This window comes from Nicotiana tabacum, chromosome 19 (assembly GCF_000715075.1).
Source record: "Nicotiana tabacum cultivar K326 chromosome 19, ASM71507v2, whole genome shotgun sequence".
NCBI lineage: Eukaryota > Viridiplantae > Streptophyta > Magnoliopsida > Solanales > Solanaceae > Nicotiana > Nicotiana tabacum.
The window spans coordinates 44,965,161-44,986,775 of record NC_134098.1 but is presented as its reverse complement, the minus strand read 5'-3'; the positions used below and the strand labels follow the sequence as shown (position 1 = coordinate 44,986,775).

Genomic DNA, 21,615 nt, shown 5'->3' with positions numbered 1-21,615 from the left:
GTGCATGACATCATGAAACGACGGGAAGCAATGCAATCTATCCAAATATTATATTTATCCAAATTATATAATATAATATAATATGATATATTATGAAATGACATGTAATAACTGTTGAAACAAGTTGTTGGTGATGTGATTTACCAACTTTGTACATGCCTGAACATTTAAATTTAAAGTATCATGAACTATTATTAAGATTACTAGTTTAGGCCTTATCTGAATCTTCTTGTATAGATAAACAAGTCGGTCGGCTTCGATCGTTTACATGATTATGGATAAAATTAACGAGGACTCTAGAGTTTCCTTTTCTATACTTTGACTTCGATTAGTATCATTAAATCGTCTCAGTAGCAACTAGCAATTACCAAACCAATATAAGAAATATGTTCCTTTGGAAATTAGAATCTTTCTCCAATCAGGAAAAAAATAAGAAGCCCAAATGGACTAAAATTGCTATAGACTTGGTTCGTCGTCTGCATGTCCAAGCCCACTACTCGTGCGAGGACGAATAGTTTATGAGCTTTAGAGAGAGAAAAACAATACTGTTTAGAGAGAGAAAGTTTGGGGGAAGAACGAAGGAGCACGAAGACAGAACCAGGAACCTTATTTTACTCGACAAATACATACGTATTTATGTCAATATAGGCACTTGTTGTCTCATATTGTACAAGCCGAGGGACATATTGTACGAGATTCAAATGCATTCCCTGCTTCAGATATTCTAGGGCAAAAATACCTTTTGCTTTGAATTGAGGTAAGAAAAAACCCTAGAACCAGGAGAAACTTACAGGGGTGACGCATTGCTAACCCTAGATGCAATTCGGGCATTAGTATTCACAATTGAGGTATTCCTTTTGAATCCTAAGCTTTACAAACCCTAGAATTTGGACTTTTGTTCATTTTCGTGCAAACCCTAGAGTTCATATTGTTCATTTTGGGGTTATTTCATAAGAAGGGAATGTGAAATTGAGAATTTGCATATGGGGTTGCATATTGCTTAAACTGTTAAGAGTAGCTCAATTTTACGTGACAAGTTATTGTTGTTCTGCATGTCATGAAATGAAACTAATGTTCGCTCTGAGCTTGTTTTTCTTCTCATTCGAATTGTTTGAAGCTGGTGATCACCGAATTATGTGCTTCTGTGCAAATGAGTAAGATATGGATGAATGTATGCAAAAAAGCTTCCCCCCTTTTCAGGCATCTTTAATATTTGAATTTTATTTGTGCTGCCTAGTCGTGCGAACAACTGAGTTGACATGCAATCATGCATGGACCTTTTTTTTATAACCGTGGTGTCCGGGCCAGCTTGCGCTCACCTCGACTAGTTTCACTCGACTAGTTTCAAGGGATACCTCCCACCAGCAACATGTACCAACAACAGGTACCAGGTAACTCTGTCTACCAAGATTTGGATGGATGAGAAGAAATCACGTAGTGTTTTTGCCTCCGTTGGGATTTGAACCTGAAACCTCATGGTTCTCACCTACTCCATTGACCACTAGGCTACTTCCTTGGGTGCAATGAACTTTTTTTTGGATAGCTACATTCTAGAGACCAAGTTGTTAGTTACTGATTGATGAATGGTTCACATACTATACTTAATGGATGAGTATAGGCTACAAGCAATTACACTCACACGAAGGCACTTGCAGTGGAACATGGGATATTCATTTTATCTTGGATACATATAATCAAAATGTGAAAAGGAAAACCATTGACAGAGTGCATGGGCAGTAACTTACCCATTTTTGTTACATTGCTGTTTAGATTTAGATGTGTTCTTTCTCAAGCAGCTTATGCTCCAATGTGAACTCTTTCATCTTGTGTACTGTTAATTTGTACAAAGAGTCCCCATGGATATTATGGATGTTGACGGGAAAATTTTGTCTTTTCTATTATACGCTTGCTGTTACATGATGAAACCATCTACAATTGCCTAAGAGGAAAGATCAATGTGGATCCTCCAGTAGGAGCTTACTCGATCAGTTCAGTTTTTGCCTAGTAACTATTGCATAAGAACTTTAATTTAGAGCCAGGTAGATCTTGAAAATTTTCTAGAAAGAAGGTGAGGTGAGAAAGGAGCTGAGGCAGTGCAATTCTCTGCCCCAGCATTGGTCCATGTTACGTAGTTTCTTACATTTGCAGACCAGTTGGTGGAGCCTGTCTTGCCCCACTTTAAACCTATAAGTATGTAAAGTATTAAGAGGCATTAACATAGTTTATCGAGGCCTATATATTTTTCCCGTATCTTCTATAGAAGCCCTGATAAGGTATACTAATGCCACTATCTTCCTCTTCAAAGTAACTGTTCATCTAGCCAGTAATATGTGTCTGGTGGTTCTGTATCTAGGGATGTTACCTTGGCAACATATATTTTCTTGTTTCCAACATAACTGAATCCCGATGATCCTACTTGTGAAGTTGCTTTCTTTTGGCAAGAGACCTGGATTCTCTTGTGCCATATTCCTTTTTCTGCAGTTATATGTTTCACTTCTACTCGTAGTAGACTGTTTACGAAGCAGGGTTAATTTTCTTTTTTCTTTTGCATTTGTTCAAGAAAGAGAGGAACGTGATTGGGGCTGCAACCAGATAGTGTCCTAAGTTCGTAGAAGTACAAAAGGTAATAAACTGAATTCTTGTATGTATGCTACAAAAGATACTTACCCATATCCAAACAAGGGGTATACATCTTCTGATATCCATGTACTAATATCTGTTATTTTTGATAACCATCTATGTACTAATATCAGTTGTTACTACTTTTGTTGGTATTTCAGTTCCTGCATGATGTCTAAGTGTTGTCTTGTCTTCAGGAATTTGATCGAGGCTTGTGCTGATGGAGGGAACACCCTGTAGCTTTTAAGGTGGGAATGCATGGATGTGGTGCGGAATCTGATCCCGTAGTCAATGCCGAGGTTGATTCGATGGGAGGAGTTCTTGAAGGTGGAGTTGGTATTGGTAACATAACTTCTCCGCGGAGATCAGCAATTGAGGAGGTTCAACTTGAGCTTAGGTAATGCTAGCGTGCTACTTCACTTCCTTGTCCTGCCTATATGGAATTTAATGATTTCAGTACTTCCTCTATACTTATGGTGAGATTTGTTGTTGTTAACAGGCAGGAGTATTGTTTCCTAGAGGAAAAGAGAAGAGAATTAGAATTTCTTGAGAAAGTATGTTGGTTGGACCAGTTATTATTAGATTTTCAGAAATTATCCGCTTGCATTTTTGGCAGGACTTGATTCTTCTTATTGCAGGGTGGTGATCCGCTGGATTTCAAATTCGGGAATGCTGCTTCACTTAGTGTTCAGTCCACTTCTCTGACAGATCAACATCCCGATAAGCTTGTGACCAGGTAATTTCTCAGAGTTCTGTTGGTTTTCTAATCCTTATTATGCTTGCCTAATTTTCTTTCTGCGCTCTAGTGAAGCAAAAGGTAGTTTTGCAATTACTGCTTCTCCTCATGGAGACTCAGTTGAAAGTAGTGGTCGACTTGGGGCTCCTCAACTTTGTGAACCCAACAGTGCTGACAATCTCATGCTATTTGATGGTGAAAATGAATTCACTGAAGGTGATAGGTCTTCTAGACACCCCGGTAGGAGCAATCTTACTCCATCAGAGCAGTCATTTATGTTGGATAGAAGTCGCAATGCAAAAGAATTGGGTGATTCTGCTGCTTTTGGTGTCCCTAGAAAAGCTTACAAGCGAAGATACAGGTCCCGGCCTAATGATGTAAAAGGACTGGTTTCTGATGGAGAAAATCCAAAAGACCAGAACTCTTCTTTGAACATTGCAGTGCCTTCTAGTCCAAAGGGTTGTATGCCTGTGAAGACTCTGGCTTCTGAAGTAGATGGTGTTAAAGCTGCAGAGTCAACTACTTACTTGAAGACGGATGATCTGGCAGATAGCATTCCTGAAGCTAGTGCTTCCAGAGATTTGCTGGATAACCAACATGATCAGAACTCACACACAGGTGTTAAGGAAATGTCTATTCAGGAAGGTCCTGAAAGGCTTCCATCGTCACTGGGAGAAGAAGCGGTAAGTTCTGCTGGCCAGGAAGGTCAGTCATGTACAGCTGCAGCAGGCCTTGGGAAGCAAGCTAGTTCCAGCCAAATAAATGGGTTCAGTTGTGGGAAGAGTGACCAGAAAAGCATACCAAATGATGCTCAAAGCAGTGGTGCAGCATTGGGCACAAAGGGTTTAGATTCAGAATCTTCTTGCACCCGGACTACTCTAGATCGAAATAATGATAGGGAAATGATTATGAACCCAAAAAACTTGGACTCCAAAGGTGACTTGAAGGAACAAATGTCGGTGCCAGAGGGAACACCCATTATCGAAAGCAATCTTAAAGAACAGAAAGAGGTGAAAGCTGGTGACGGTTGTGGTTTGACCAATGAAGTATGCAATTCTGGCCCCAAAAAGCACCAAAATTATTTTCTCGATACATCACAGGAAGAATTTGTTAGCAGTGAACCTAATTTGCCTTGTGAGGTAAAAGATAATATTACCACCATAGTGGAAGCAGTTGGCCCATCTCCGTCAGAAACTGAGAGGAAACCCAGTGCAAATACAAGTGATAGTTCCAACCTCCAAAAAGGAAATGCTTGTATTATTGGACGTCAGGCTTCAGTTGAGTCCAGAATACCTGAGCCTTCTCAGCATGTATCACCACATGGAGTTTCAAATCTTTCCCCTGAGGCACAAGCATCTGGGATCAACGTTAAACTTGCTACCAGGGGTGATGAAGACTCAATCTTGAAAGAGGCACAGATTATAGAGGTTTTTGCTTTAATCTTTAAACTAATTCACATCTTCTTCTGGTCGGGCTTGTAAAAATCTTGCTATGAGTTCGTTATTTGGCTGTAAAGATCTAATGTTTAATTTAACAAACAGGCGAAACGTAAAAGGATTGCAGAGTTATCTGCAGTGACCTTTCCAGTGGAGAATCGTCGCAAATCCCACTGGGATTATGTACTTGAGGAAATGGTTTGGCTGGCAAATGATTTTGCTCAGGTGTGACTTAATTGACCCTTGCCGTTAGAGCCACTTTCATTCTTGCTTTTCTAATAGCTTTTTTTTAATGCCGAACTGAATGGTTGAAACTTGATTGAATTTTCATGAAGGTTCTGGATCTTTGTTTTCAATTAGAGCCACTTTCATTTTTGATTTTGTAGTAGCTTTTTTTATGAGTTCCATAACTGAATGGTTGAAACATGATTAAATTTTCATTTAGGTTCTGGAATTTGTTCAGTCTGTTTCTCCAAACTTACTGGAAATTTGTCCAGTCTGTTTCTCCAAACTTAGCCACTTATTCAAAAGTCTCTCATCATGTAGGAACGTCTTTGGAAAATGACTGCAGCTGCTCAAATGTGTCACCGGGTGGCTTTTACCGCGCGGTCACGATTCCAAGAACAAAATAGTAGTTGGGAGCTAAAAAAGGTAGCTCATATTATGGCCAAAGCTGTCATGGGTTTCTGGCAGTCTATTGAGGTATATAGATATGAAGTAGTATTTCTTTTTTTGTTATGTTTTTGCTTTTCCTTCCTTTGTTGAAAAACAAGTTTTCTATGAAGGGGTAACTAATCATGCCCTGGTTTTTTTTCTTCCCTGGTTGAGCAATTCTTTTGTCCATTGGCAGTTGGCATGGATTTATCTGCCTGTTGGTTTATGGAATGCCATAACCCCTTTCTTTTGTAAATGAACATCTGGGTATGGAATAAGTGATACACTATACTGATCTGATACGCACACATACATAGACACAGAAGCTCACACATATGTGTATTTATGTGTGTGTGTGTATGTTCATTTACTTTTTTATTGTAGTTCTTCTATATGCAGATAGAGGCTTGTATCATTATCTGATCAAAGGCCCCCCTCTAAATTTATATGGGGATAGAAGGGTGAACCCAGTGGTTAAAAGTTAAATAGTTATTTTCATGTAATTGCTGGATACATACTTATATATATACTCTTGTATTCCAACAATGAAATTAATGAGCTCTTTTATTAGGCTAGACAGCGTTTGCAGCAATTTTCCATTGCATTGTATGAGCTTCATAGTATGATTGAACCGAGAATTATCAATTATGTGATTCATTTCTCACATAAGCATTGGGTAAGCAGCAAACATTTCTAAGAGAATGTACTAATTTGAACTTGTATATACATAAGCTGGTTGGGTTGAAGAGCTGCCTTGATGTATGCGATCTCAATGCAATTAAATTAAAGTTGGGAAAAGTATAATGGTTGTTCTCTAGCAAGAAAATTTTTAAATTTTGTTGGTAATAATTAAATAGGGCAACCATTAGAACAAATGACAATGCTTCAGAATCTACTAATTCCAATTAACTTCTGTTTTTCCCTGTGTACTTGCTTCCAATGAAAGGCTGGAGAGGAGATCTTTGTCCCTTAATTCGTAGTTTGTGATTCTCCTGGCAGGGGAAAAGCAAAAAACTGGAGCTGCCGATCTTTAGAAAGGGTCATACCCTTGCTATTAGGGAATATGCCATGAGATTTCTGAAATACAATGACTCTGATGTTCCACAAAGCCTTGCTGAAGCTCCGGTGACTCCAGAGAGGGTGTCTGATGCTGGAATCATTGATGCGCCCCAGGAAGATCATTTTAGAGAAGTATGTATGCTTTAAACGTCACTGTCTTCTGATCTCTGGTCTTTAAATTTTTCTCAGTGAACATATTTTTGGGGATCTTTTGAATGCTAATCTATTTCATTTTCTGGGGTGATACTTGTTGCTCTTTTATTTGTTTATGTTTTTTATTCAGCAAAAGGTAAATCCTTCTAAGTGATCCTCATGCCTTCATGCAGGAGAACCTCTTCTATGCTGTCTCCCTTGGAGCAATGGATGCTTACAGAAAGTCCATCGAATCTCATGTGCTGCACTATGAGGTAATATATCGAGAATCACTATTTCGCCAATGCTTGATTTTACATGTTCTGACTTGTTGAGTTGCAAATTACTGGTTTCATCCAACACAGTTGGTTGACCTTGGCCTAGATAAAAGTATTATGAGATCCTAATAGAACTTAACTCTATTATATTCAAGGTCTAGTCAGGAAGTGAATGTAATAACTTAATTGAACATTTGTTACAAGTGCAGTGTTCTCGGGTACTCTGAGTTGTGTCTAATTGTCCGTAATTGGTGTTCTGTTATTCTCTTTGGTATAACTTCTAATAGTCATCCTTTATTGGCTTTTTCCTTTTGCTGCCTAAGGGGATAAATACTAAATACTAAATGGATTTTGGGGAAGAAAAGAATGTGCAGTTTGGCAGTTTTCCTCCTATGGATTTGTTGCAGCACTTCCTTAACATGGAATTTACAACATATGATGATTGTGTTAGTTAGGTCGTTAGTTAATGGGGGAAGTTGTTCTTTCGATGTAAATTGTTTTTGGAATGAAGTTGTTTTCTTGAGCATTCTGCATATACTTCCTATGTAAAGAATGTTATTATAAATTTGAACAGTATGCCGTCCAAAGTGTAAGCTGTTCTTTCAACTGTTTGAATAATTCCTAGTTTGAAAGTGGGCCCTGTAGCACCTTTTTTATGATTAGAATATTGGGAAGTATTGAATTGTGCATGGAGTAAGTTTCCTTAGACAATTTTGCCATAATCCTAATAGAAAGTAGGACAAATTATTCGGTACAGGGGAAGTATCTAAAACTACGTAGTGGTGCTGCCTTTTTTATGAGGTCTTCTACTTTTTGGTATACTTCTTGTATGCGGGCACGCTTTTGCCCTTTCTTTAATGAAATTTATTACTTTATAAAAAAATTACGTACAGGTGCTGCCGTACTTTGAATTCATGATTGATATATTGCTTGTTCTTATTTATTTTTACACAACAATAGACATCAACATGCCAGGTGCTTTTGACTGATAAAGGGAATAGTAAGAGTTGCATTTCAGATATATTCAGTGCGACCTTGTAGCCAACACTGTCCTTGTTGGCTTTAGCAGTATGTTTTTGTGTTCTAATCTCGCTTGTTGATGCTAGTCCATTATTTGAAATTTCAGAAATTTGGTATGCATGAAGAGGTGGAGACATCTGCATGCATTACAGTTCCAGGTTTCCTTTCTTTTTCTGTTCTCTTTTTATTTTTTATGTTGTTGGGAGTTTGTTGCCTCCTGGTACTGTTCTTTCTAGTTGGTCATATTTCTTGCTGTATGTCTAAGCAGACTTTGGATCTCAAGACTATGCATTTGAAGAGGATGAAGGAGAGACAAGTCCATATGACATATCAGTTGCCATTGAAGGTAACAAATTGTCAAGATTTTCCCAGAAGAAAAGGAAGATCCTCATAAAGGCATATAATGGACGATCATATGATGTTCACACTGATGTACCATTTACACAACGTGTGGAAAACAAACTTGGTACTCATCAATCTATGCAACTGGGCAAACGGCCAGCAAGCAATCTTAATGTGTCTATTCCAACAAAGCGTATGCGTACTGCTTCTAGGCAAAGAGTTCTTAGTCCTTACAGTGCAACAACATCTGGATGTGCTCAGTTGCCAATCAAAACTGATGCTTCAAGTGGTGATACCAGTTCATTTCAGGATGATCAGAGTACTTTGCATGGGGGATCACATATGCCAAATAGTTTGGACGTTGAGTCAGTTGGCGATTTCGAAAAGCATTTACCATTTGACTCCAGTGAAGTTTCAAAACCTAAAAAGAAGAAAAAATCAAAGATTCTGGTACTTGATAAATTGCTATATCCTCAGTAAACAACTGTTTTTTGGTTTAGAAGCATCTCAATGTTCAGTTTTCTTGATGACTGCATTCTCGTTGATGCAGGGAGCATATGAACAGCGATGGAAGGCTGATTCTAATTTTCAAAAGGAGCAGGTGATTTCCTTTTTCTTATTCACTGTGAATCTGACTGCACTTTACTGTAAAGCTTTTGCACTTCCCAATTGGAGCTCAGTTAGGGAAGTGATCCACTTACAGGTGTTTCTCAATAGCTTGTCAAATTATTCTTTCTTTTTTTCACATAGCGGCTTGATTTATTAGTTAGTTTTTTTTCCTGTTAGTATTGGACGCTAGTTTACAGAGGTCTTGATCTTTTGGTCTTGTTCTCTTTTCCTGCATATCTCTGGAAGCTCGAAACAACTATGTTTCTTGATTATTTACTGGGCATTGATATATTTCTTTCCTTATGTGTGGTTATTTTCATTTTATTTCCTTTTTCTTGGGGAGGGGGGAAAAACTTCATGTTCTTTGTTGATCTTGCTGTTGAAGTATTTGAATATGCTTGCTTTAGCAAAATCCAAGTTATATGCAACAGATACTTCTGTGCTGTTGATGACTCAATCTACAGCATGTTGGAGAAGTATGTACTATATCATCCTTTTGACAGTTTTAAGAATGGCAATGCTGATGTACCTTGATAACTGGATCTCTTGCACACAAACACATTTCTGTAACAATTTTGTGATTGTTTATAATTTGTTTGGTTTCAGAGGGACTTTTCCAGAAAGAGATTGGAGAGCCATCAACTTGATTCTAATGGTAGTAACGGTACGGCTTTTATTAACTTTGCATCAGTTTTAGAGCTTGATACTAAATATTCTTCTTGTATAACGGCACTCTCTCTTTTGAAGGTTTAGTCGGTCAACATATCACAAAGAAGCCAAAGATGATGAGGCAATCACTTGAAAATTCTTTTGAAAATATAGGTGCTGGTGGTGGATTTGTCCCATCTCCAGCGGCTTCCCAGATGAGTAACATGTCCAACCCAAATAAACTTATAAGAATGCTTAGTGGTAGGGACCAGGGTAGGAGAGGCAAAACTTTGAAGGTGCTTATTTATGCTAGAATATGTTGTTTTATTCAAATTTGCTTTTATTTGTAAGAAAAGAATGATTATCTGAAGATCTATCCGCTAAAAGAATGAATTTGCTTGTTAAAATCTCATGCAGACGTCTGCTGGACAACCAGGTTCAGGAAGTCCATGGTCGCTATTCGAGGACCAGGTTGGTTTCTTTTTTATCTGATAATGTACCTACTTCTGTTTCTTTTTTCATTGTAGTTCTTCTGGCGTGAGGTGTATAAATGGATTTGACTTCAAAATTTTAGGCGCTCGTGGTCCTGGTGCATGACATGGGTCCAAACTGGGAGCTTGTAAGTGATGCTTTCAACAGTACTTTACAATTCAAGGTGAGCATAGTCATGAGGTTTCTTAGCGTCTTTTAGCCAGACAACTCTAGCAGTCGATGATTATAAATCTTTCCTATATTTACACTTTCTTTACTGCTTTCTAGTTTTCTTTTCTAAATTTTCTTTTACCTTATCTTTTCACTGCTTGCTCCTAAAGAATTGTCTTGAGTAAATACAGTGTATCTACCGCAAGCCAAAAGAATGCAAAGAACGACACAAAATACTGATGGACAGAAGTAGTGGTGATGGTGCTGATAGTGCTGATGATTCAGGATCTTCTCAACCTTATCCTTCAACATTACCTGGCATTCCCAAGGTTCAGGATTGCTTTTGCTTTCTCTAGTACTTTGATGTCAAAACTTCTTTACCCTTTTTCTGTAATTTGAATAAACATGCTAAACATCATTCAGGGAAGTGCTAGGCAACTGTTTCAGCGTTTGCAGGGGCCAATGGAAGAGGATACACTTAGATCTCATTTTGAGAAAATGATCTTGATCGGGCAGAAATATCTTTTACGGAAGAATCAGGTATATTCTTGCATTAGCATTTCTCCATAAAATTTGTCTAGCTTCTTCGCCATATTAGAGTGAGAGCCCCTATTTTGTGGTCGTTGAACTGCAGTTTGCTGGTTTGTTATCTGCCTGCTTAGTATACATATGGCAACTTTATTTTCTTCCCTCATATTACGTGTTGATGAAATTACTATATTAGGTGTCTTTGGTAATTGGGGCGGCCATTCGGTTTCTATCATACTAGGACCAAAAGGGGATTAGATTTTCTGCAATGCATTGCTCAAAACAATAGAGCTTCAATACCTGATGGATCAGAATTGTTAAGTCTTTGCAGTAATACGGGTTTACTAATGTCCCAAACATCCACAAAATGTAAGAGTGCACTTTGAGACATTTAATGAAACCAAACACCTAGCTTGATCTTTTCATAAGGGAAATAATTTATGAATGATGGAAAACTGACTGCATGGTATTTGCGTGAAGAATAGTTTAATATATTCTTGCATAGAAAGTAGTTGCTGGATATGTTACTACTTGTGAGGTCCCAAGTCGATTCATCAGTAAAGGAAAAATCATTGTCTTATGCATAAAACATGTGTATTTCCTTGCTTAGCGGACTTTGACAGGACATTTCGCTATATCACTTATAGAAGGAAAAGGGAAAACAAATTTTACTGAATTTGGCATATTTTACAATAAGAATAATGTACTTGTTGGGACTAGTTTAAAACTTTAGATTTCAAAGCAATTGAACAGAAGCGTGGTGTGATTCTACATCGAAACCTTATAACTACTAAATTGATGTCTCCTCTGGGTACTGAAAATTTTACATCACTTCAAAGTTTTGCGAACTATCGTGGAATTAAACTTATGATTCATATAAGGAAACTCTGGAAAGAGTAATAGAGCCTAGACTTAGAGACACTATAAGAGTGACTGAGAAGCAGTGTTGAGTCATGCTCGGTAGATCTGCAACATAAGCCATATTCTTACTGAGAAGATTGATGAATATTTATTGCGTGAGAAAAAAAGATCTATGCATGGTGTTCATTAACCTAGAGAAAGAAGATTTAAGCATGGTGTTCATTGACCTAGAGAAAGCATATGATAGAGTAGCAGGAAAGGTCCTTTGGTGTCTGTTGGAGAAGAAAGAAATTCATTTTTAAATGTATGAACGGCATAAGCAATATGTATGAAGGAGTTGCCACTAGTTTGAGAAAAGTAGTAGGAGATACAAATGAGTTCCTATAACCGTGGGTTAACACCAAGGATTGGCATTGAGCCCATACTTGTTTAACCCAGTTATGAATGGCTAACAAACACAGTACAAGATGAGATCCCCTCATCTTTTATCAACTCCCCTCAATTTTAACTCCCCTCATCTTTTGGTTTTGGAAACATATCTAGAGTCTTTGGCCTCAATTACAAGGTGGCACAGTGTTAGCCCTCCGCCGCTTTGGGATTGAGTTGGCAACGAGAGTGTTGTCAAGGCAGCAGGAGTGTTGCCAAGCTAAGGTGCGCGAAATAGCACCAAGGCAAACGAGAAATGGGCAAGCGATGGACAAGGTCTTGAGACAGGCAAGACATGCTTGGCAAAGGCTTGACAAGGCAGTGTGGGCAAATTGGTGCAGCATGGCACAACATGCGCGCCAAAGACAAAGGACGGGCAATTCGGTTTGTGGTAGCGGCAAGTACAGGCATGCTAAATCAAGATAGCGTGGAATGATAGCGAGGGGTCTCAATAGCTAAGGCAAAGCTATGTGAGGCAAAAGACAAGCAATGGCACGGGTAAGACAAGTATTGACAAAGACAAGGTAGAAACGCGGCTAAGGCAATGTGCGTACGACAAGAGTGTCGGGCGTGTGCGGCAAAATCATGGGTAGCATGTTGCGGACAAGGCATTGGTGCGGAGCAATGTCAAAAGGCGCCAAGGCTGGGCAAAATGCCAGCCTTAGGGCGTGCAACAGCTGACCAAGTAAATCAGGCACATGTAGTGCACATGCCAAGGTAGAGGGCGTTTACCTTGTTGTAATAACTTGTACCCATGTCTGTGTAGTTCTTGTATTATTATTTCGTGTAAAGGCCTAAGTAGTTGGGGGATGTCAACTACAAGTTAGGACAAATTTAGCAATGCTGTGTGACAGGCTTGTTTCAGTGGATGGTGGGGCCAGTGATCCACCAAAGGGCCAAGTGCTCCAGAATGAGGGCTGAGTGCTCCACAAAACAGAGCTAAGTGCTGAAGAGGGTCATTTCGTGGGTGAGTGCCCCATTAAATGGTTAAGTGCTTATTTAGTGCTTTGCCTGAGAAAAGCACTAGAAATGGACTGCCCTTTTGTAAGTTGCCCCTTCAAATCTGCCAGTGATAGCCCATATATCTATATATATGGGGCATTTCGTGATCAAGAGAAGAGAGAGGAGTCTTGAGATCTAAAGACTAAGAGTAGTCTTAAAAGAGTCCTAAAAACGTGTAAGAGTGCATGTTTATCTTAGGAAAGAGTTCCTAAGTCTGTTTTCAAGAGTGAAAACACCCAAGGCTAAGAGTAGTCTTTGAGAGAAAACCCGAGGGTCAAGAGTGATCTTCTTTTGTACGCGGAGTACTTAGAGTTGAGTTTCTTTGTATACTCGAGTTATAAATACAAAGTTGGGAAAAGAGTTTCCTGTATATTGTGCGTTGTGTTCTTGTCAATTTACCGTTGCCTTACTTTTAATTCGTTGCCTAAATCAGTTCTAAAGCTTACTACGTTGAAGCTGCCCGAAAATATTCTAAGTCCAAAGTTGTTGTAATTTTGGCCGAGTGTTGGATAGGCTGAAGTCAAGTGTGAGACTTGGCTGCCGCACAGGCAGGTTTCGACGGATAGAAACCACGCCCATGTGACACACAGCAATAAAGCTAGGTGATGGAAGGAAGACTTTTTTTGGCCTGACGAATGGTTATAGCAATCCTCTTTAAAAGACACTTTTCCTGACCTTTTTAGCTTTCTTTGGATACTTGAAAGTCTGTACAACAGTGCTGGAACAATGGAGATTGCTGTTTTAATTTTAGACTGGCAATGTTCTGATTGGAGATTCCAAGACTGGCCAAACTGTTACTCCCTTTGTTTCAATTCAGATGACACACTTTTCTTATTAGTCTGTTCCAAAAAGAACGGCACATTTCTATATTTAGAAATAATTTAACTTTAAATTTTTTATTCTACTCACTTTACCCTTAACGAGAAGCTTTTATAGCCACACAAATATTATGACCCCACTAAGATTTTGCCCCTTAAGTTTTTAGCACCACATGTTTCAAAAGTCTTCTTTTTTTTCTTAAACTTTGTGCCAAGTCAAACTACATCATCTAGATTGAAATGGAGGGAGTACGTGATATTGATGGAGTATCTTAAAATCTGGAAGCTCTCTTCTTTGGAAGGTTTAAGTCAAGGTCTATCCTCTGTAAAATCTTGTAAATTCTTGCTACTGCTAGATCAACAATGGTGTCAACAATTTTCAACCATGGCCATGGAAAAGCATATGGAAATCAAAAGCTCCCCATAAAGATTCATGCTTTTTGTGGGAAGTGATTCATGATGCTGGTCTAACACAATCTAACCCCCAAAGAAGAGGCTTTGCATTGTGCAATAGGTGCTACTTATGCAACAAACAGGAAGAGAACGGATGCCACTTATTTCTGCGCTGTTGGGTTGCTAAACAGCTTTGGGACTTAACTTTAGGGTACACATCGAATCAAAATCGGATGGCTGAAATGGAAAGAGTGTTATGGGATATAATGTGATAGGTGGATGCCCGCCAAAGTAAAAGGTGAGTTCTATGGAACGGTTATTAGACTAAAAATGTGAGCCTTGGGCTGCTAAAGTAGCACATCCACGAGATGACTGTTACAGAGATGGGGATGCTAAGATGCATGTTTAGTCATACAAGATTAAAAGTGACAGCATTTGCTAGAAGGTGCATGTAGCACGCATTGACGATAAAATGAGAGAAGGTAGTTCATGATGGTTTGGCCATATCGATCTCCAGATGCACCGATCCTTAAGTGTAAAATCATGGTGAATGAAGGTGTTAAAAAGGAACGAGATAGACCCATCTCATGGAAGGAGGTTGTCTCGAAAGACCTACAATCTCTTGGAATCAATGCATGCTTAGCAAAAGATGGACACACTGAAAGAAAAAGATTTAATATAAGCGAAATCAATTAATTGAGAATATGTATTAGTCATGTTAATATGTTTGCTTTAGGTCCTGTGCTTTCTAGGAGTCTTTTGGCCCTATTAGTGATTCTTATTCCAGTAGAAAATATAGAGAACTTTTTTACTTTTCAGTTTTATTTTTATTTTTTTTAATATTGGTTTGAGATGAATTTAGCCCTATTAGAGATTCTTATTCCAGTGGGAGATAGATAGAACTTTTAGTCCTTTTTATTTTTGTTCTATTTTGTATAATGTTGGCTTGAGATGAATTTAAATGGAGAACTTGATCTGTGAGAATTCATATAGCGGACTCCAATTTGTTTGGGACCGAGGCATAGTTGCTATTGTTCCAAAAGTTTTGGTTATTTTATGTCTATGTAACTCTATCATAGAAAATAGGACAGATTATTTTTGAGGAGGGGAAGGGGAGCGGGAGGCGATTGTATTATTGTTTTGTCCCGCATTGTCTGTTATTGGAAAGTTATCATAACTCTAGTTAGTCACTGTAATATTTGCTTACTATGTCACTGAATTTATATTTCCCTAAACGTGTATTGATATTACCTCTTTGTCCCAATCAAATGTCTATGTTTATTTAACACAATTAAATTAGATCTGATATGTCTTGTTTTATGCAAATTAGGGAAGAAGAAATTGTGAACATGTTTGTTTTTATAGAGTGAAAAAGAGAGATTATTGATAAGTGTAGAGTGGCTATCCAGGACTGTTTGTGCTATTTTGTGTGATATCGATACACTACATAATTTTTTTATTTGGTACCTCAAAATGAATGGTTGATAATGGTTGATATCAATTCTGGGATAAAGGTAATGCATATCAAATTTGAAGAATATGCCATTTGGGTTAGTGCATTATAATTTGGGGTACCAGAGACAAGGAACTAAACCATTCTTCTAATATACCAATATTTCAAATGAGCAAATCTGTTCTTCATTGGAGTCCATTCCACTTTGTATTTATGGGTAGTCTAGGTAGAGAGGAAATGCGATATTTTCTGAGAAGGAAGACCCTTGCATACCTTGAATATGAATGCTTATAGCTTGTCTTTTTGTTTCGATGTAAATTTTGTACAGGATTCTCAGTCCCTGCATTACATTCAAACCCCCCCCCCCCCAAACACCCCCAACAAAAAAAAGGTGAGACAATATTAGCAGTTTTAGGTAGCCAGGAGAATGTTGAAATTCATTTTAAAAGTATCATATGTGTGCAAAGCAGGAATTTATTCTCTGTTTGTTTGCTTTTATACATCTGAGCGCCAAGTTGATGTATACATTCCTGTTTCAATTTAGGGTTATAAACATGATCCGAGACATCTCCAGCAACCACATGATTCTCACACACATGTTCTTTCCAAACATTGTACAAATAATCTGAACGGAGGCCCTATTTTTACGTAAGTCTTTCTGCAATGCTTAATAAGAGTTGGACACTTCTCAAGTTCGGTTGTTACTAAAGCTTAGCTAACTCTTAATAATTCTTTTCCTTTATTGGTTCATTCTGTATGTTATATGAAGACCTTTGGACCTATGTGATGCGCCCTCGAGTCCAGACTATCTTTCTGTTGGATGCCAAGGTCCGCACCCAAGTGAATTATCTATCTCAAGTCAGTGTGCATTAAACTCAGTGCTCCCAGCGTCTGGTGCAAACTCCGCAGTCCAGGGGTCGTCCAATATGATTAGTGGAAACAACTTTCCGTCAAGTCCCCTCAATGCATCTGTTAGGTAATGAATGGGTTATGCTTAAAATAATGTGTTGGCTTGTTCTCGTCATGTTCCAATTTGGGTAATTTTGCTCCCAGGGATGGTAGATATATTGTTCCTAGATCTGCATCTCTTCCAGTTGATGAACAGCAGAGATTTCAGCAGTATAATCAAATGAGAAATATGCAATCCAATATGGCTGCTCCTGGAGTTCTTGCAGCCACTGATCGTGGTGGTGCTCGTATACTTTCCAGTGGCAATAGTACGGGCATGATGTGTGGGATCAATAGAGGTATTCCAATGGCAAGGCCTGGGTTTCAAGGAGTTGCATCATCGTCTATATTGAATTCTGGAAGCATGCTTTCCTCCGGGATGGGAGCAATGCCAAACACTGTGAATATGCATTCTGGAGTGAGCTCTAATCAGGTGAACTCAATGATGAGACCTCACGATGGTTTGCACATGATTCGGGTTAGTTAGCTGCTGGGTTTTGATTGCTTCTCTTTTGTTGCTCTCATTCGGTCCATTGGTGAAGTTGCTATATGGAAAACTTTCCTTGTTGAGTCGATCCAAAGGATTGCTAGTACCTCGTGAGACGATTTAAATAACTCTCTGCTATTTTGTTACAGCCATCTCTCTCTCTCTCTCTCTCTCTCTCTCTCTCTCTCTCTCTTAACTGTAACCTGTAAGACTTTGTTACAATCTTGTCTGTTGTCACTTTGCTCTTAGAGAGTAGAGTCCACATGATCTTGGTTGGAGAACACGTGAACCTAACAGTTCAATTAGGCAAACTTGCAAATTTTGACGTGTAAAGCATGTCCTCAATTAGAAGTGTCTGAACGATGTTCATTTTTTTATTTCTAATCTAATGGATAAAAGATGTACTGAATGCTTACAAAATCACAGCTATAGCTAAATCCAGAAAAGACAACCTGCGAAGATTAAGATTGTTTAGCTTTCAATAAATTGCATTCAAATATAAGTTTTCCCGATTTCGTTAGGAGAGTAGATGCACTTTTATATACTGAAGGGATAAACTTTGAGTGTCCTATGAAGATTATGTACTAACACAATTTTTGTTACTTGTCGCTAGTTTCTGCATCCTAAGTTGCTCAGACACGGGTGCGGATCTAGAGGTCGGATCCTTTGAAATATAAATTCTAAGATTCGGGGATAGGATCCTAGTACGGATACAGGTGCGAGAATCCGACTAAAAATAATTCAAAAAAATATAAAAATATCTCTAAATTACGAGAAATTTTGTGGAATACTTACATATAGCTTGTAAAGTGGATTTCTTTTTTATTCTCAAGTTGTAGATAACTAAAGGATTGATTTCCTAGATAAGGTATATTATTTTCTTCAAATTTACCCTAGTTTTGGTACTGATTTCGGGAATCAAATTGTATCTTGTCTCGAATTTTTCCTTCCGTCGTGGTCAAAGTACCCAAAATTGTTTGACCAGATCCGGTAGATCCCAAACCCACACCCATACTAATGTCGTGTCGACACGGGTGCGGGACCTAAACTGCCGTGCGAAGATAAAGATTGTTTGTGGTTGCTGATTATAAGAGTATGTTATGGACATCTAACTTTCCAATCTGCAATTTTGATGCATTCCAAGCTTGTATACTTTGTCTAGCAACTCCTTCCGTGTTTGGTTGTTATGTTGTTACTTGGCGCTAGTGTCTGCATCATTTTCTGCTCTTTTTGTGGTTGCTGATACATATATATAGGAGCATGTTATGAACATCTAATTTTCAATTCTGCGGTATCTTGTATATTCCTTACATGTTTAATTCAATGACACCATCCCGGTGTCCTCCTCTTACAGCCTCCACAGAATCAGGAAGTTCAGAGGCAAATGATGCTTCCCGAGCTTCAAGGAAACAGCCAAGTGGTCTCTCCATTTGGTGGGTTAAGTTCCTCTTTCCCCAACCAGTCTGCCTCTCCCGTCACATCGTATCCACTTCATCATCGGCAATCACATCAGCCACCTATGCTTAGCCCTCATCGTCCTCATCTTCAAGGGGCTAATCATGCCACCAACTCACAGCAACAAGCTTATGCTATTCGATTAGCTAAAGAGAGGCACCTGCAGCAGCGACTGGTGCAACAACAATTTTCACATTCGCAGCCCCAACTTCCTATTTCATCTTCTTTGCAAAATAGTCCCAAGACCACATCACAATCTTCTTCTCCGCCGGTATCACTTTCTCCTTTGACGTCCCCCACCTCAATGACCCCAATGCCGCAACATCATGCATTGCCAAATCATGGGCTTGCACGGACTGCTCAAACTGGGGGCAGCACCGTAACTACTCAGATGACCAAGCAAAGGCAACGTCAGATAGGGCAGCAGCAGCTTCAACAAGCAGGCAGGCACCATCCTCCACAGCGCCAGCAGTCACAATCTCAACAACAAGCTAAATTGTTGAAGGGAGTTGGCAGAGGCAACATGATGATGCACCAGAACTTGCAGATAGATCCCTCTCTACTGAATGGGCTTTCGAACAATCAAACAAATCAATCTGCTGAGAAAGGTGAGCAAGCCACTCACTTGATGCAAGGTCATGGACTATATTCTGGTACAGCACACAGCCCTGTCCAGCTTGCAAAGCAAGCTGTGGCACCTCATTCTTCAAGTCAGCCCCAGCCTAAGATTTACTCTGGCCAACTACCTCCATCTACCAAGCATCTTCAGCAGCAGATGCCTAATCAGGATAATAGCAATCAAGGTCCTGGCTCATTGGCTCCCTCTGATACTATTTCATCTCAGCAATCTGTTCCATCCTCAGTCACAGGTTCTTCCAACCACCAAGGATTGGTGCATCAACAACCACAGGTGCAGCCACAACCAAAACTGATGAATCAAAGCCAAGCAACTGTACAACGGGTATTGCAGCAGAACCATGTAGTAAATTCAGATCAATCAAAGAAGTTGCAAGCTGGTGAACCTCAAGCTGAACAACACCCTATGTGCAAAACTTCTCAGATAGGTGCAATCACCTCAATGCTTCAGGACGTCAATGATGCAACTAATGTCGCAGATGTTTCAACTCTGAGTGCTAATCAGTGGAAGGGTACAGAACCATTATGTGATTCAATTGGGACTCCACCAACAAATTCTGCTGGCAGTGAGTCGGTGCCTCAAATCAGCCAAGGGGTAAGCCAAAGACAATCTTCAGGCAACTTGGCTCCAACAGGGCCTGATAGTTTCAACTGGCAGCAAAAATCCTCCCAGTTGCAACCTCCTTCCTCAGTGACCCAGCCACAGTTGCAGCAGCAGCTTTCACCATTGCAACATTCACAAGAACAGGCTCAGATTCTGCAAGCAGGGAATAGCAGTTCGTTTGCTAGGTCCAATGACTGTAGACTGGATTAAACCACCTTCAACAGATAAAGGATAATTCCTTTTTGGCTAATCAGTCCCTGAATGGGTCAGCATGCCTGGGAAACAGCGGTGTACAGGTAAGACATTCTTTTATCTTAATATGTACTGAAGTCAATTGACTTGCATTGGAGTTCTATTGGTAGTCTTGGTATCCAATGATGAGGAATTAACTACCTGAAATGCTTTAGAAAATGGTTCTTCCAATGGTGATACAGCCGCAAGAACTCATCCCCATTGACTGAGTTTAAATTTAAAGACATCTTTGATGCGGCTTTCAATTGATCACCTCCCCTACTTTTTTGGTTAAGATAGTTTTGGTTGTTGAATGATGATATTGGTGAAGTGGCAAAACATGGTGGTAATACCTGGCAGAACTTGCTAATTCTTGTTTATTTTATGGTTTCAGATGAAGCTCGTTGTCCCTGAGGGCATCACCTTATGCAAGTTGGTGAATTTTCAAGGTTTAGCAATACTAGAGGGACGTCTGCTTAAATATTGGGTTCTGTATATTATTGTCGCCCTAGAGCCTCAGGAAGGTAGGGACATATATAGAGGTACGTGTACAGGATTTTATCCTTTTCCTTTTTTTCCTTTTGATGTTACTTATTTCACTTTCGTAAAAGCCCCTTGTTTCACCGGCTCACGGAGGGATTCCTATTTTGATTTTGTCCCCATAGATCATCCCATGTATTATTGCCCGTTTTGTATTCAAGGGGGTAGTTATCATTTTTTGGCCGAAGGCTGTGGGAAATTTTGTGAATATTAGTCTTATGTATACTCCATATTTGTTAGAACAGTCATCATACATGACTGCACCTTCCTCGTAGCCTTCGCAATTCTTGTAAATTGTTCCTCTTTGCATTTGGCAAATCTTTAATGAGATGCATTCGCTGCTGTGTTTGCTTTTGAATCATATATATGCATACTTACGTGGAAGGATACTATGATCTATAAATGACGATGCGTTTTAAGGAAATGAATACTAACATTTAAATTTCCGTCCAACTGTTATTTATAGATGCCCTGTAGAAGCATTTTCTATTTTTGTGCTAAAATATCTGCAAGTTGGAGTTATCTAAAAATCAGGTGGACCACCGGGAGTTGGGCCAACTAACTTACAAAGTGATTTCTCGATTATATAAGAAAGAAGTATTTGCAAGTCACAGAAGTTTCTTGTTTACATTTCTGGCCTCCTTTTCTCCCCCATCCACCTCCCACGATCCGTGGCTTTCTGACATCGCCTCCAAATAGAGCTATCCTAACGATAATTTTACATAATCCTACCATCTCAGTACTTTGTTCTCAGCACAATCATAAGGGCAAACAAAGGCGTCGAAGAAGGGATATGAAAATTCAGGAAAACCAGTGCAGTGAACAAGACAACTAGTATCTGTGATGGTTGTAAATTGAAACAGGGGTCGTTGCAATTTGTGTCATACCCAACAAGAAGCAAATCACAAGCAAATCCTTCTCAAAATTCTAAGTTGAAAAGCTATCAACGAGCTTCCCTGAAAGATAATGGTAGGCAATACTCTCAGACCATATTTTGGTGGTTACAGTTCTTAGTAGCCCAACTATGTTGACATGTGTATTAGACCTTCCATGAACAG

At 39.1% G+C, this 21,615-nt stretch overlaps 1 protein-coding gene across 14 annotated transcripts; it reads left to right on the top strand.

Annotated features, from left to right (window-relative positions):
- The first annotated feature begins 312 nt into the window (after nt 1-312).
- Nucleotides 313-20,918, top strand: LOC107819127 (chromatin modification-related protein EAF1 A). 14 transcript variants are annotated; one of them, XM_075237696.1, is made up of 24 exons: nt 313-757; nt 2,565-2,623; nt 2,817-3,016; nt 3,119-3,173; nt 3,258-3,355; nt 3,426-4,782; nt 4,897-5,016; nt 5,338-5,493; nt 6,445-6,636; nt 6,831-6,911; nt 8,041-8,092; nt 8,203-8,726; nt 8,827-8,877; nt 9,492-9,549; nt 9,633-9,829; nt 9,951-10,004; nt 10,108-10,188; nt 10,367-10,504; nt 10,599-10,715; nt 16,201-16,304; nt 16,426-16,632; nt 16,710-17,037; nt 18,446-20,082; nt 20,412-20,918. In XM_075237696.1, the coding sequence occupies exons 3-23, from the start codon at nt 2,874-2,876 to the stop codon at nt 19,994-19,996; spliced, it is 5,664 nt and encodes a 1,887-aa protein (XP_075093797.1). In that variant the 5' UTR covers nt 313-757; nt 2,565-2,623; nt 2,817-2,873; the 3' UTR covers nt 19,997-20,082; nt 20,412-20,918. The 14 variants fall into 14 exon arrangements, with proteins under 14 accessions (XP_075093797.1, XP_075093790.1, XP_075093792.1 ...); XM_075237689.1 differs by having other exon boundaries at nt 16,710-17,082; XM_075237691.1 differs by having other exon boundaries at nt 417-757; nt 2,561-2,623; nt 9,639-9,829; nt 16,710-17,082.
- The last annotated feature ends 697 nt before the right edge of the window (nt 20,919-21,615 follow it).

What these genes read in the sequence shown, in the direction of transcription:
- LOC107819127 (XM_075237689.1), top strand. Translation starts at nt 2,874, where the DNA reads ATGCATGGATGTGGTGCGGAATCTGATCCCGTAGTCAATGCCGAGGTT. An exon ending in ACAGTACTTTACAATTCAAG is followed by an intron (nt 10,189 to 10,366) that starts GTGAGCATAGTC and finishes GAGTAAATACAG; the next exon opens with TGTATCTACCGCAAGCCAAA. An exon ending in AACGGAGGCCCTATTTTTAC is followed by an intron (nt 16,305 to 16,425) that starts GTAAGTCTTTCT and finishes TGTTATATGAAG; the next exon opens with ACCTTTGGACCTATGTGATG.